The sequence below is a fragment of the Echinops telfairi genome, unplaced genomic scaffold (genome assembly GCF_000313985.2).
Source record: "Echinops telfairi isolate 266 unplaced genomic scaffold, ASM31398v2 ScPeMD7_7436;HRSCAF=8474, whole genome shotgun sequence".
Taxonomy (NCBI): domain Eukaryota; kingdom Metazoa; phylum Chordata; class Mammalia; order Afrosoricida; family Tenrecidae; genus Echinops; species Echinops telfairi.
The window spans coordinates 5,344,447-5,360,544 of NW_022111336.1; the positions used below are offsets into that span (position 1 = coordinate 5,344,447).

Here is a 16,098-nt window from a genome sequence, read left to right on the forward strand (position 1 = left end):
CAATCTGTGTATTTACTCATTGAATAAAGTGGTCAAATAATTGCATAAGGTACATTATTTTTCCTCACCCTATTCTAAAGCTTTATAGTGCACAATTCCCATGCACAGAAATTGCATGATGCACAGTTTATATTCTGTGTTGACCCAGTGTTGGAAGCAGCCGATACTGACTCAGTGGAGGTGATGGATTTTCAGAGATTCTGCAAGCCTAGCATGATGAATGGGATTCATTTGCAAAAAGCTTGGTCTGACTGCCCTTGATATGCATAATATTAAAGGACAACACAGTATTCAATTCATAATTGCTTTAGCATCATTATGTCACTAATTCAGCTTATCAGCCTCAGCCTCATTGGTATAGCTTCTACTCTGGTATCAACATAGCTGGGGAAAAAATAAAAGGGAAGGTATGATAGCCATTTCTTCTTTTCCTAAGATAGGAGACACCTTTATTGAGAATAAACCTTGAGCTAGGCACTGGGCCAGTCCTAATAGTGAACCTAAAAAAGAAAATATCCCTTTCCTCAGGGCTTATTATGAGATAGAGAGGAAAAGAGAGGGGAAGAGAAAGATCTACTATAAGCAACTGTGTGTGAGAGCATGAGTGCACATATGCACAACTATTAGAATATCTTACAAACAAGAAGGCTGACTTTTCCTTTAAGCAATAATTTGAAAACATGCTCCCTGGGCAAAGGGGGTGTGATGAATATAGAGATTCACCACTAAGACTCCACCTTTAAGAAAGGAGATTGAGCAAGAACAAAGTTCTCTGTCTGGCTGCCAGGCAACTTTCATCTGTCATCCCTGACAGGAACTGCCTGAGTTGCAAAATCATCCCCCAAGAAGTTCATTCTTTCCTAGAGCATCCCACATCTAGTGAGTGATGAAAGAGAGTGGTACAAAGACTCAGCAGCCCTCCAAAGTCTTCTTAGAAACAAACAATAGTTTAGCCTAATTCCTAGAGAATGTCTCTTGAGTACGGTACTCTTTATGAAATAACAACCTTAAGGGGCACTGAGCTTATGTTAAGGAGAGACAATAGAGAGAAGAAGCTTGAGAATGGTTGTACAACTCACAGAATGTCATCTGAGTCACTGAATGATGCATGTGAAATGGTTGAATTGGTCTGCGTTATTCTTTGTGTATTCGCAAGAACAATAAAATAAATCAAAGTAAATCAGCAGCAACAAGAAAAAGACTCAGCCCCCATGGCCCTACTCAGGTCAACTCTGAGCACCTATCCTATGCCCAAAGTACTCTGGTGGGTTGATGGAGGCCGTAGTTTGGAATGTTTTTCCTCGCCCCTTTCCTCTTTCTGTTCCACAGTGTTGTTTCCCAGCATATGCCTTAATAAATAGACTGCATGATCAAATCAGTATACTTCCCAGAACCCCACCTTTGACAGGAGGTGCAGAAAAAGGATGAAGCCAGAGAAGAGTAAAAGAGTCTTCCACAAAAAAATGATTGTTTGTGTGACAGGCCTGCAGGTGACAGGAACAATAACGGTCTTGAATAGAAGGCATATGGTAAGTGGGAGTTGACAATGAGGGCTTTTAATTAAGCAGATATCATCTTTATTTTCTAATCATGCTTGTATAATAAATCACATAAAGATTCTGCTGTGAACTAGCTGTGGAATTAAGTCTTCTCTTGAGTAAACAGACAGAGGCAAAGATCCAACTTCTCATAGTTCACCACAGTTAGGAGGGCATGTTTTTATTTCCATCAATAAGTTTTCTCCCCTAAAAAGGAATTGTTACACCTAAAGGTGAGATTCAGCCAATTTGCACTGGTTCGGCAGGACCAATACCTAATTTTTCTTTAAATTAGGCGAACAGGAAAACTTGCTAAAATGGCACTTGTAACCAGGGTTCCTTTTAAGGTGGGTGACTGGGCAACTGCCCAATGTGGAAATCACAAATTTATATTCCTTACTGTTTTGTAACGTTAATCAGTGCAAGAGCTTATTCTAAGAACACTTACTAATGTTCATCCCTCCATTGTTAGACAGAATTATGCTTGTAATATTTATTTATTCATTTCATAAAATTCATTATGGTTTTGTGTGAAATACTACATTTTTATTCCCTTGCATTTGTGACTTCAGTAAACAAACACATAACCTAAAGAGGAAATGTGTCAAACAATCATGGGGTGACAAGCTGTCCTTCATTTCAGCTTTGTCTTACAGCGCAAATTCCCATGAGAGATTATGAGTGAATTATGCACTCCTGAAAGTGTTCAAAGAGCTAAATATATGAATAGGATAATTACTGCAAGTTCAACAAAAGAAAAAAGGGTTTTTTTTTCTTTCAAAAATGAACATAATATGTTCAGGGATAAGAAGTCGCCCGCTTCTAACACAACTCTTGTCTAATTGGCCTACCTCTAAAGGAATGGGATCCAACTCCTACAGTGAAAAAAAAAAGATGGCTAAGGATAAATCACAAAGCTTATGATGCTCAAATAAAAGTTATGAATATTGCAACTAAAGATTCCAATCAAGCAGCAATAGGGAAATATCTTAAATAACAGTGATTTTGGATTGGGATGTGTGTGTGTGTCAGGTATACTTTTTCATTAATATTTTAAAGCTCTTATAACATAATGCGTTGTGTACTTCTTTTATTGTCCTTATTTAAATATTAACTGTATGAAATAATAAACTACCTCCCAGCATATCGGGTTTTTTTAATACTTAAAATGGCTATTAGGTCAGTGAACCAGTTGTGAAATTATTTGAATACCACCACTGATTATACTCCACCCACAAGGAAAGAAACAAAATCCCAAACATATGTTGACTGCTTCATAATTGTGTTCACAGTTTTTATTCTTTAATATAGGTAGTCGTTTTCAAGCTTACAGTTGTATTTGAAGTAAAATCTGGGTGGGATGCGGGGAAGATGGTCCTCCAAATTGATAATGGAAAAATAATTGGTATACTTGAGGTTTAAACATTCAAAGAGAGTACCTCTCCAACATTCTAAATAGCATGCTCTGTGGCACTGCAACCAAATATTCACATCTTTCCATCCCTTAGTGCCATTCCCAATCTGGTAGAGTCAGAAAGTCTATGCGTTTGAGAAGAGTGTCCTTTCCTCTTTGTTGAGATTCAAGGACTACTTTGACTATCTAATAGGAAGGTCAATATGTAATCTTGATAAAAATATCCTGAAGGATTCAATGAGTTGCAGTGAGCAAAAGGGGAAAATATGCTTTCAGTAGTTTTAGGAGAGCAGACAAAGCGAAAGATGGAGAGAGAGATGAGATAAGGAAGAAGACTGGATGCATGCACATCCTGACAACCACAGGGATCTGGTGAGTGAGAGACATAGAAGCAAAACAACAAAGCAAAATAGCACTTTGATACAAGAAGAGTACAAAAGCATTCTTGTTTGTATTCTGGGGGTATGGATAATCCTCCAGATGTTAACAATTAAAAATGAATAAGCTCACAAGCAAGTAAAGGAAACAGTTGACAAAGTGATCTTAGAACATTATCTTGGGGTCAAGTGAGATGGAGCTAGAAAGAATTCTGAGTAGGTAAGAAAGTGACCTATCATATGAGCGATAACCAGAATGATAAATGCAGCTCTCGATCTGGGAACCTGTGCACGGTGCCTCCATTCTACTGGCCAACATCCGCGCTACTCCAAGTGAGGTGTGCAAACTAGTGTCAATTTGTTCATGGTATCCTGGCACTCTAAGTACATCACTTAAGAATAAGTATTCAAAAATGTGCTTCAATTTTGCAAACAGTTCTCAGTGTCTGTTAAACCTAATAATAAAAAGCAAAATATTGTATGACCTTTAATTTCATTATTGCACTCATTTTTATTCTTTATTATTTTAAAAATTGGAATTTAGTAGGATTGGGTGATAAAAGTGGTCTTGCCTCATGATGATTTGAAAAGCACTGAAGAACACAACTAAGTAAGTTTTTTTTGGGGGGGGTTACTACATAATCTTGTTATTTATACTTGGCACCATCACTATACGGAAATAAATGGAATCCGTCAACTTCGGTTTCTTTTTTGGGTTTTATAGCTTTTATCTGCTTTCAGAAAATATGGTTGCTTCATAATTTTTTCCATATTACCATGAAATGTGATTGAGCCTAAACAAATTGTTTAAAAAAGAATCACACAAAATGATCTAGATAGCAATATATAAAGTAATATGTCCACTGCATTGAGCAGGTACATCTCTGGTCTACACCCTGTTGGATTCAGAACAAGACAAACTTACAATTAAAGTTAAAGTCAATCCAACTAAATTAAATACTATTTACACATGGCACATGAGAGTGAATCTCAAATATTATGCATAAAACAACACATGATATATATGTATATAATGTATTGGTATAAACTGTTATAAAAGGTAAATATAGAAGAAGGATAGAAAATAGATTAAGAAGCACTCAGGGGTGGCCTGAGAGTAGTAAGTGACAAAAAACAGGCATGAGATTAGGTTTCAATTACTTTGTGGTTATTATTAACTGCCTTTGAATTGGTTCAGAGGTATAGGTACCCTATATATAACAGAACAAAACATTTCCTGGTCCTGTGCCATGCTCACGCTTATTATGTTTACATCCATTATTATAGTCAAACCATCTTATTGAGGGTCTTCCTTTTTTTTTTTAATTAATCAATTTATTGGGGCTCATACAATTCATCACAATACATAGATCAATTGTGTAAAGCACATCTATACATTTGTTGCCCTCATCATTCCCAAAATTCTCTTGCCTCTTGGGTTCCCGGAATCCCCTCATTTTCCTTCCCCCCCACCTTCCCTTCCTCCTCCCCTTTACCCCATGCATCCTTAATAATTTATAAATTATTTTTGTATCTTACATTACACTGTCCGGCGCCTCCCCTCACCCACCCCGCTGCGCCCGTCCCCCAGAGAGGAGGCCATACGCGGCTCCCTGTGATCCATTCCCCCTTGCTACCTCCCCCTTCCCTCCTGGTATCGCCACCGTCGCCCCCGGTCCCGAGAGGCTCCTCTGTCCTAGATTCCCTGAGCTTCCAACTCCCATCCGCACCGCTGTGCATCATCTGGTCTAACCAGGTCTGCAAGGCGAAACTGGGGTCCTGGTAGTTGGGGGGAGGAAGCGTTCAAGAACTAGAGGAAGGTTGTGAGTTTCATTATTGCTATACTGTACCCTAAGTAACTCATCTCCCCACTCCCCCTCTGCAAGGTATGTCCAGTTGTCTAGAGATGGGCATTGGGTCTCCATCGCGTGCCACCCTCATTGACAAGGATATGGGTCTTCCTTTTTTTGCTGATGCTCTATTTTACCAAGAATACTCTCTTTTTCCAGGTACTGACCTCTTCTGAAAATATATTTAAAGTAACCAAAACCTAAGTCTCCCCATCCTCACTTCTAAGAAGCATTCTGGATATACTTCTTCCAAGATAGATTTGTTCTTCTCACCAAACTCAAGCCAAGCTCACTGCTATCAAGTTAATTCTGACTCATAGTGACCCTAGAGGGAGAGGTAGAACTGCTCTTGGGAGTTTGAGACTGTAACTCTCTGTTGCTGTTAGGTACTATCAAGTTGGCTCTGACCCATAGCAAACCTACGTACAACAGAATGAAACACTGCACAATCCTGTGTCCTCCACACAATTATTCCTATGCCTGAGCCCACTGGTTCAGTCACAGTGTCAATCCAGCTTATTGAGGCCCTTCCATTTTAACAAACATGACGCCCTTCTCCACAGACTGGCCTCTTGAGACATTATGTCCAAAGTACTATATAAGAAGAAATCTTACCACCCTTGTCTCTATGGAGTACTCTGGACTTCCTTCTTCTAATACAGATCAGTTTGCCCTTTTAAAAGCTCATGATACTTTCAATATTTTTATCCAGCACCAAAATTCAAATGTACCAATTGTTCTTCAGTCTTCTTTATTCAATGTCCAACTTTCACATGTGTATGACGCTATGGAGAATACCACGGTCAGGAGCACCTTAGTCCTCCAAGTAACACCCTTGCTCTTCAATACTCTAAAGAGGTCTTGTGCAGTAGAATATCTAATGCAATATGTGTTTTGATCTCTTGACTGCTGCTGCCAGGAGTATTGATTGTGAATACAAGCAACATGAAATCTTTGACAACTTCAACCTTTTCTCTATTTATAATGATGTTTCCTATTGGTCCAGTTGTAAATGTTTTGCCCTCCTTACATTGAGTTGCAATTCATACTGAAGATTAAAATTCTTGATCTTCATCACCAAGTGCTTCAATACCTCCTCATTTTCAGCAAGCAAAGTTGTGTTATCCGCATACTGCAGGTTGTTAATAAGCCTTCCTCCAATCTTAATGCCACACTCTTCTTAGATAATTCAGCTTTTCTGATGAACCTTAATGCATACCTTTCCTTATTTTAAACAATGCTAGATTCCATTGTTCTGTTCACACAACTGATACGTGTGCAAGGTCTTTAAGGGAGTAGAAAGCCTCATCTTTCTTCTGATGAGTGGCTGGTGGCTTCAAACTGCTGACATTATGTTGAAGCATGCCAATTAATATTCCAAGTCATGCAGGCTTGTTTTTCACTAATGCCTTCAGGGAAGCTTGGACTCTTCTTTACATGCCATTGTTTCTGGATCTTCTACTATTTCTTGAAATGGTTTTATGTCAAACAATGCTTTTTGGTATAGTGATTGTGTATTCATTTCATCTTCTTTTGATGACTCCTGCCTCAATCAATGTTTTATCTAATGTGTTGCTATTTTTAGGTGCCGTCAAGTCGGTTCCAACCCATAGTCACCCTATGTACAACAGAATAAAGCACTGCCCAGCCCCGTTGCTAAACACCACTATTGTTAAGTTTGAGTTCATTGTTGCAGCTACTGTGTCAACTCATCTTGTTAAAGGTCTTCCTATTTTTTGTTGCCTTTATACTACGTTTGATGTCTCTTTCCGTGGATTGGGGTATCCTGATATCTGCCCAAAGTACGTGAGACAAAATCTTACCATCCTTGCATCAAAGGAGCCGCCTGGCTATACTTCTTTGAAGACAGATCTATCGGTTCTTTTGGCAGTCCATGGTCTTTTCAATACTTGTGCCAGCACCACCACCACCATTCAAATGCAGATTCGCCTTCCACCTTCCTTATTAAATAACACACTTTCACATGCCAATGAAGTAGATGGGTCATGTACACCTTAGTATTCAAAGTAGCAACCTTGTTTTTCAACAGTGTAAAGGGGTCTCATGCAGATTGCCACAATACCGTGTGTCATTTGATCTTTTAACTACTGCTTCTATGAGTACTGCCTGTGGATCCAATCAAGAAGAAATCCTTGCCAACTTCATTCTTTTCTCTATTTTTCATGATGTTGCCTATTGGTCCAGTTGTAAGGATTTTTGTTTGTACGTTGAGGGGTGGATATTTCTATAGTTCTGTTTGAAGAATACTGAAAATATGTTCTTCCTTTTGGGCTTTCTAATACAAGCCTTTGCACAATTCATTAAAATGTTCACTGTATCTCCTTGAGCTATTCTTTGCAATTTTCTATTCAGTTTTCACTTCATAATTTTTTCTGTTAGCGTAAACTAGTCTACATCAAGAGCATTTTTCAAAGTCTCTCTGGCATCCATTTTGTCTTTCCCTTCTTTCCTGTATTTTAATGACCGTCTACTTTCTTAAGGTATTATATTATTGTTTTCATCCCTCAACTTGGCTGGTTTTCAGAGATCAGTGTCCAATGCATCATATTTGTTCTTGAAATGGTTTCGATTTTTGGCAACAGTACACTTAACATTCTATTTTGATTTTCATGGGCTTGCTTTCATTTTCTTCACTTTTAATCTGAATTTGGATATGAGCAATTGATGGGCTGTTTCACAGGTGGCCCGTGGCCTTATTTTAACTACTAATATTGAGCGTCTCCGTTAGGAATGCCCACAGATGTAGTCAATTTAATTCTATGCATTCTATTTGGTGAGGTCCACATGTATAGTCATGGTTTATGTTGCTGAACAAAGTTCTTTGCAATGAGGAAGTCTTTGGTTGTGTAAAATTCTATCATGTGATCCTCAGCCTCCTTTCCATCACCATGGCCATTCTTTCCAAATACAGTTCCTTCTCCTTTGTTTCCAGCTTTCACACTACAATCATTGGTAATTATAGATGCATCTTGTTTGCATGCTTGATCGATTTCAGATGGCAGCACTTGCACAGATCTTTAATTTGTTGATTTGTAACATCAGTGATCTGTGCAATCATGTGAATACTAGATAAATTAACTGGTCTTCCTTCCTTGCAGGGAGACAGGGTGGTAGTTATATAATCTGTTGTCTACCCAGACTAACACAGGTGGATGGATATTATCTTCTCACCAATAGCATGCTACTTCAGGTTACATCTTGAAATATTCTTTTGGGTCACCGATGTGATCCCATTCTACTTCAATTTGTTATTCCCAGAATAGCAGATCAAATCACTGTCTGTTCAAAAATGTCAGATATCAATTCATGTCTGCTTACAAATGCCAAGGACATGGCTCTTGAAGCATTCCATTTCATTTCTTATTAATTCCAATTTTCCTCGATTTATACTTCCTGAAGTATATGTTCTGATTATTAATGGGTGTTTGCAGCTGTGCCTTCTAATATTTCGTAGTGCCCTGTCAGCAAATGAAAGTGCAAGAAGCATTACTCTATCCATATCATTAAGGTTGGCTCTGCTTTGCGGAAGCATTTCTTCTCCAATCACATTTTCAATGCCTTCCAACCTGAGGGGCTCATCTTCAGGTATTATGTCTGACAGTGTTTCTCAAATATTCATAAAACTTTCAGTGGCTAACTTCTCATAAGTGGACTGCCTTCGCCTCCTTCTGATTCTGCCTTATTCTGGCAGCTCCACCGATGTCTATCTACGCCAGGCGACTCTGCTGGTATTTGAAATACCTGTGCAATTGGTTACAAAACCAGAGCCACAGACAAGCTGCCACAATGCCACAAACTGATGGGGTAGTGCTGGTTCTTATGTGCTCAAGTTAGATTGTGATGATGGTTGAAACAACTTTGTAGATATGCTACAATGTATTAACGTTGTGCATATTCAATGGGTACATTTTATATGAAAATCATGGAATAAAGCTGTTTTCTGAAAAAAAAATCTCTACTTGTAAATGGCAGCCTTATTTCAATTACTCACACCATTCTGAAAATATGAGTGGAAAATGCTCAGCTACGGCTTTATTCATGGGCTGTACTTTGTCGATCACTTCTCACTTAATTCTGACATGAAATATGCATGATTTTATTATTGTTTTTATTTTACAGTGACACAAGTATGTCTCAAGCAAGGGCAGCATTACACCCAATGATGTAAGATGGCACGTAAGAGAGCTGTGATTCAAGCTTCTATGAGTTGAAAGGAAAAAAGACATGCTCTTTTCACTCAGCCAAAACATTTTCAGAACATTTTCACATGGATCTAATCAATGCAGCCTCTATTCTGTGTTGGTTGAGATAAAAATTGAAATGTACAAGCAAGATGAGACAGTGGTTATATATACAGTACATATATGCTCATATAAAATTATATGGTATCTGTCTTTCCATGGCATTAATCAACCCTGGACATACACAAGATTGACTGGCAAGATTTTAGTCTTAAAAGTGGTTAACAAGGTAAGAAATTTCTCAATTTTTATAAAATTCGTTTTTTGTTATGTTAATATTTTAAAATAACTATGTAGATACATTTTAAGGTAAGTTAGAAGGGAAGACATGTTTGAAGCATACTGTATGGTTCTATTTATGAGAATTAGTCCCTTTTTTTGCACCATGTCTAGCCAGTGGAACTCATAAAACTTTTAAAAAATTATCTCTGCAAATGTGCCAGTATCTGTTTTATAATCTCCAGGTCCCTAACTTCTCAGATGTAGTGCCAATTTAAAAGGCAGCACTTTAGAGATGAGCTTGTTATTGCTAGATGCATATTCTGCAGGTCCCTTTTTCAGGTCAAGGACAAAAACTTAAGGAAGACTCTATCACATGTTAGCCCAAACGGAAGCATACACCAGCGTTCTCACCTGCCAGTGGAGGATTATGTTCCAAATCAAGCCAAGAGTCAGCTTATGATTTCCATCTACTATGTCAGTACTTCCAATATTCACTAAATCGACCTGTTCAAGAGAGGAGAGAGAAAAAACAACACATTTTTAAGAAGAAGATCAAATGTCTGTTCGGAAAGAAAAAATGGGTATGTAATTGCCTTTTGCTGTTTTAAGAACATGAGCAGCAACGCAGCTTTAAAAAAATAGACAATTAAGCAAAATGCATTTGTAACTGCAGTTTCCATAGAAAACGAGTGCCCCAGCACAGTCATGAGAAGACAGAAAATTAATGTACTTTTAGCATATTTATTAGGTCACTAATAGGGATCAGAGTCCTGCCAATTAAAGAGACCAATCAGAGTCTCTCCACCCAAATGGATGACAATGATAACTTATACAGGATCCTAAATGACAACTTGTTTCCCAGGACGGAATTGAAATATGCATACATACATTTCATGGTGCGTTTATCTAGGTCAAAGGAGAGTCCACTAAGGGTGGTTGCAATTAAGAAAATCTACTTGATTCTTGGGGGGAAATTACATACACACACACACACACACACACACACACAATATGGGGCTTCAAAGAATTCATGGAAGAATTCCATAATCCTACAATTTCATTCTTCCTTGATCTTTTAAAGCCCCGTGTGTGTGTGTGTGTGTGTGTGTGTGTGTGTGTGTGTGATTTTCCACTAATACAGAGCAAAAGAAAAGTGGTAAGACTGTACCACCCTGTCAAAGTGGAAAATTTTTAAAACCCAGAAAAATAAGGCAGTCCTGTCGAGTTCCAGTTCTCACAGGTATCACTGCACTAGTCCTCTAATCTGTAAGGCATCCAATTGTCTTTGCTCTATTCAGTTCCTGATTTAAAACTAAAAACCTAGTATGGTTTCCTCTGTCAAGGCAAATGCTTATATCTCCTCCCTTTCATTCTCCTACCATTTTTAGGCTAAATTAAAAATAAGGATAAGTCAAATAAGAGCTTGAAAAGATAATTGATAATATTAAGAAAAAAAACCTCACTATCATGGAGTCAATTCCATCTCACGTTAACCCTAAAGGATGGAGTAGAACTTCCTCTGTGAGTTACTGAGACTATAAATATTTATGGGAGTAGAAAGCTTCATCTTTCTTCCATAAAGCAGCTGTTGGTTTTGAACTGCTGACCTTGCAGTTAGGACTAGGGCCTACTACATACCCACCGCAATGGACAAAACAAAGCAAAACAAAAATCCAGGTAAACACCAAATGTTAATGAGGGAGTGAAGAAACTGGATCAGCTATACATTGTTGGAGGAAATTCAGAATGGTATAGCCACTCTGGAAAAATTAGCTTGAAGGGAACCTCTAAACGGAGAAACTACCATAGGAAATCAAACAGAAGACTTCAGCTTAAAGATTATATAGAACGGAAGTGAAACCAATTGAGCTAGGGCTAAGGGTTGAAGAGAAACTCATTATTTCCCCCTAATTTATTCTATGTGGCTCTTCCACTCTTGTCTCTTAATGAAAATGTAGAAATGAGTTGTCACGGTGTCACTTTAGAGTCACAGCAATCCTATTTCTTACAGAGAATAACTGAATTTTCAGAAGCAGATCACCAAACCTTTCTTCCTAGGTGCCTGTAGGTGGACTCATCCCTCAAGCTTTTGATTAGCAGCCAAATACGTTAACCATTTGTTAAGAAAATAGTGGAGGTCAGCAACTGGAGAGCAAGAAAGCACCACACAAACACACACACCACCACTAGAACCACCACCACTAGAACCACCACCACCACCACCATCTCCCCAAGGGCACTTTCCTGGACATCACATTGACTAGACTTGGCTACATTGCACCTCCTAATTGTGAAATTCAGTTTTTGTTTCTGAAGCCATGTACCTAGATAAAAATAGAGGTTCTATTCCTACAACTGCACAAGACCTCTTTATAGTACTGAAAAGCAAGGGTATTACTAAAGTCAGAGTGCAGTGTGTTTACATTGTATGAGTACTGAATACCTTGTACAGTTATGTTGACCATTTTGATTGTATATTCTAATATGCATAGTAGGGAGCCTTGGTGGTGTAGAAGTTACCAGCAGCTCCTCACCATGCATGCATTGATTGCTTGATTTTATATGTTGCCACTATAAGTCAGCATACCCTGTAGATATTAATTACATAATTATCATTATCCACTGCCACTGAGTCGATTCCAGGTGATAGAAGACAGCCTCATCTTTTTCCTGGAGAGCAGCTGATGGGCTTGAACTGCTCACTCTGGGGTTACAGCCCAACACATAACCCATAGTCATCACAATAGCTTGTCTTTTTTTCCTCCATATCATGTAATATAAAAAACATACATGATCCAAAATTATACCTTTTACAGATTCTCACTAACCCAATTTCTAAATAACTGTGTAAAGAAAAACAAAAATTTGAATCAGCATTAAGCAAATAATTATGTCTCTGTATAAAACAAAAGTCACTGATAAGACAAATGATGTTATAAACTGAATCACTGTATGCTTGTTAGTGTTAAAAGCATTAGATATGAGGCAATCAAATATTGAGGTCATAAAGGATTTCTCAAAGTTCTGACTTGTTTTTCAGAATGAAAATCAATACATAAGCATCTGATACCAAATAGGTGTAAAATTGATATTATGTGTAAAAATTAAATAACATGTATTTCAATTTTACAGAAATAAAATTACCTATATATGAAGATAAGCTTTAGGAGCTTCTGCAAACAGTTAGTATTTTACTAAAAAACTACCTTTAGATAATAATGTCTCAGAAAATTTGTAGTTTGCTGAACAAGATGCTTTATAATAATGTCTCAGAAAATGTGTAGTTTGTTGAATAAGATGCTTTTGGGGAATGTAACTGCAGAGAATTTCCACCATTAGCCTTGGCATAATCCAACTTCATTGTGGCTCCATGAGAATATTTAAATGTCATTCATTATAAAATATCCCTTGAGTTAGTATAAACAATTTACAAAAATGCACCTAAAGAACCTAATGAATTGTTTTTTAGAATGAAGTAATGTTCTCCACTTTATGCCCGTGAGGACAAGAATTTGTGGGAATTTATTTAGCATCTCCATACTTATACTCACACTAAAATATCTCATTTTGTATAAAAGTATATGTAGCAATCCCAAGCTTAATATGCAACTCTTTCATAGAGCACTGGTACTCCCTGGTATTCCACCTTCTGAATTGGTTTGCTAACTAACCACAGTGTTATTCCAGAGACGCAAGGCCCACTCTCTGTTTTGTATTATCTTGGGTTCCTTCAGGGCATGGACACAATTCCTAGCATTGGCCAATAACATTTTCTACAAGCTATATTTAGATGTCCTGCGGTGGTTATACTAAAACGATTTATATATATATTATATTGATACATTCATGATTTAAGCTTACTTATGAGAACGATAAGAATTGAAGTAAGACTGAATTATGATGGGTTTAGTAAAAGGAGATTACTGATCTGAACAAGTTTTTACAGTTTTACATTTGCCTTCCAGAAAGAATAGCAGTGTGAACTCAAATAATGGTACATTCAGCCCTTAGAAGAAGAAACATTTGCATAGCAACGTCAATCATCAGGTCAAATAATGAAAGTGAACATTCCTGGGGCAGGGCAGAGAAAAAAGGAGAAGAAAAAAGATCAATAAAAGGAAAGCAGTTCTATTGGTGTAATAACTCTGACAAAGTTCTGAGAAATAAAGCGTCAGTGGATTTCTCTGTGTGAGTCTGCTTATTTTTGGTATATGTTTGTGTGTGTGTGTGTGTGTGTGTGTGTGTGTGTGTAAACAAGGAGATAATGAGTCTTCTCTAAGTTTAGTTTGTAAATCATTTAAGCATTGACAGTTATGGCTTATTCTATAAAGGAGCCATTGTCTTTATAATAATGATATCTGCCCTTTCTTTTCTTTGTAGATAACTACTAACAAGGATGTATTGTTCCAGGCACTAATCAAAATACATCCGTTGTCATTCACCTAATTGAAATTAGGCTCAAGCTAGGTAGATACACTCCTGTTCTCATAAAAAGATGTGGTTTACCACATCATTTCAGAGATCAACATTTATCCCAGTGAAGAATCACTTTTGTTCATTAATATGCAAAATACAATCAGAGTACTGGTATTTGGGTTTAATCATCTAAAAAAAGGCTACAAATCTAATCATAAAACAACATCACACTGAATGAACACATTCTGCAAGTAACCTTTAAACAGCATCATAAAATGTTCTAGTGGATTTCCTTAACCTGAACTTTAAATAGTAAGTAATGATTAGGGCATGCTATGCATTGGAATTTATTATTTTCAGACCCTGCCTGATATGTGAAACCCATACATACATCTCCACCATCTATTTCTTTAATTCTTTCACAGTTATCCATTTCTTTCTCACAATGCATCTGTACACTAACACATTATTTCCGCATATTAGACAAACAGAATTTTCTTGTCAGATATGTTAAGTGCTTTTTATAAACATCTGTCATTATATAGTCAAGTAAAAGAGACTTCTCCATATTCAAGAGGAACTCCTCAAGTATTTATACAATCCTTCCAAATATAATATATTTAAAAGATCAAAAATGCAAAAGGCAGAGCAGTTTTACTACCCTGAAGCATGTGCTTTTGAAATCACATTTAAAATTTACACTATTTAAAATTTTTAAATTTATGAACATAAATCATGCCATTTTATCATTAAGTGATACGTATATTGAATCTTTAATTCTTGAATGAAGAATATGTAACATATAGAATCTAAAAGATTTACAGCATTATCCATTTTGGACTTGTGTACACTGGCAATTTTCCTTTATTCCTTCCTTGCCATAGCAACATATTCCAAATTATTCTCTTTTTTTGGCAACAAGTATTTTAATTTCGTGTTAGTTTTGGGCTTATGATGACAAATCATTTTCAAGTTTATGTCTTTTCCTTTAATACAGAGTTACGCCACAAACAGGTATAGCCAAGACATTTCATCTCACACATAAACGATGCCGTGGGAATCCTCTGCCTTGACCACTAGCTGGGGCGGGAAGACTTTCTTAGGTAGCACCATCATGAGGCCTGGGGGTTGGGGCAGGGGGTGGAATCAAAGAGGACAGGCTTTCATAGCTGTCTCCATTCACATTTACCCGGGACCAGGGTGGGCAGCGGATCCCAGGTCACAGCTCTGGAACCCGTCCCCCTGGATTGAAGATCAACAGTAAGAGAACCAGTTTCCGGACAGCAAGCGGGGGTAGGGGAGAGTGCGGGGAGGCCAACTGCTCCTACTACCTTCAAGCCAGTCAGTCAAGGTGAAGACTTTTCCCTTACTTCCATGGGAAGCCCAGTCCGCTGCCCTGTGGCACCTGGGGCCTTGAATGAGTCTGGGAGAGGTAGCCTTACGGTGGACCCCATACTTCCAGACTAGTAGCTTCACCTGTCAGTTGATAGATAGCTGCTGCTTCACAGGAAGGCCACAGGTGGTCTGCCAAACACAAGGTTTCAGCAGCAGGTCTGGAACTTTCCATCCAACACAATATGGTGGGGTGGGAATGGGGTGGGGTGGGGAAGTCATTCCTGAGCCCACTACAAACATTTTTTTTTATTAAAATAGAGTACCATCTCATATCTTTCCTAATGCCCAAAGTAAAATCCTCAATCCCCCAAAGAAGCTGCAATTTCACTCAGTTCAAGACCTATGTACATATAAGTTGTTTTCCGTGATGTTTTCCTCACCTTGTCTTTTTTTAATTACTTTTCTTCATCTTTTTTTCTTTAAAATAGATTCAGTGTTCACATTTCTATTGAGTTAAACCCAGTTTCCAGAAACCTACCCTGGCGAGGGTGGGGTGGGAGGAGGCAAGAGCCGCTCCTGCCCTCCCAGGGCCCAAGTCCTATCCAGTCTGATGACCTGCCCTGATTTGCTTCAAGGTGCCAAATGAAAGCAGCAGCCTGTGGAAGAGTTAACTACCCGCAGGCT

At 37.9% G+C, this 16,098-nt stretch overlaps 1 protein-coding gene across 4 annotated transcripts in view; it reads right to left on the reverse strand.

The window, feature by feature from the left end:
* The window catches only part of DMD (dystrophin), a 2,430,848-nt gene that overhangs the window by 1,975,229 nt on the left and 439,521 nt on the right, over window positions 1-16,098 (reverse strand). For all 4 annotated transcript variants that reach the window (XM_045298663.1, XM_045298661.1, XM_045298660.1 and 1 more), the window contains exon 5: window positions 10,075-10,167. In XM_045298663.1, the coding sequence (XP_045154598.1) occupies window positions 10,075-10,167 (93 nt within the window). The remainder of the gene's footprint in view (window positions 1-10,074; window positions 10,168-16,098) is intronic.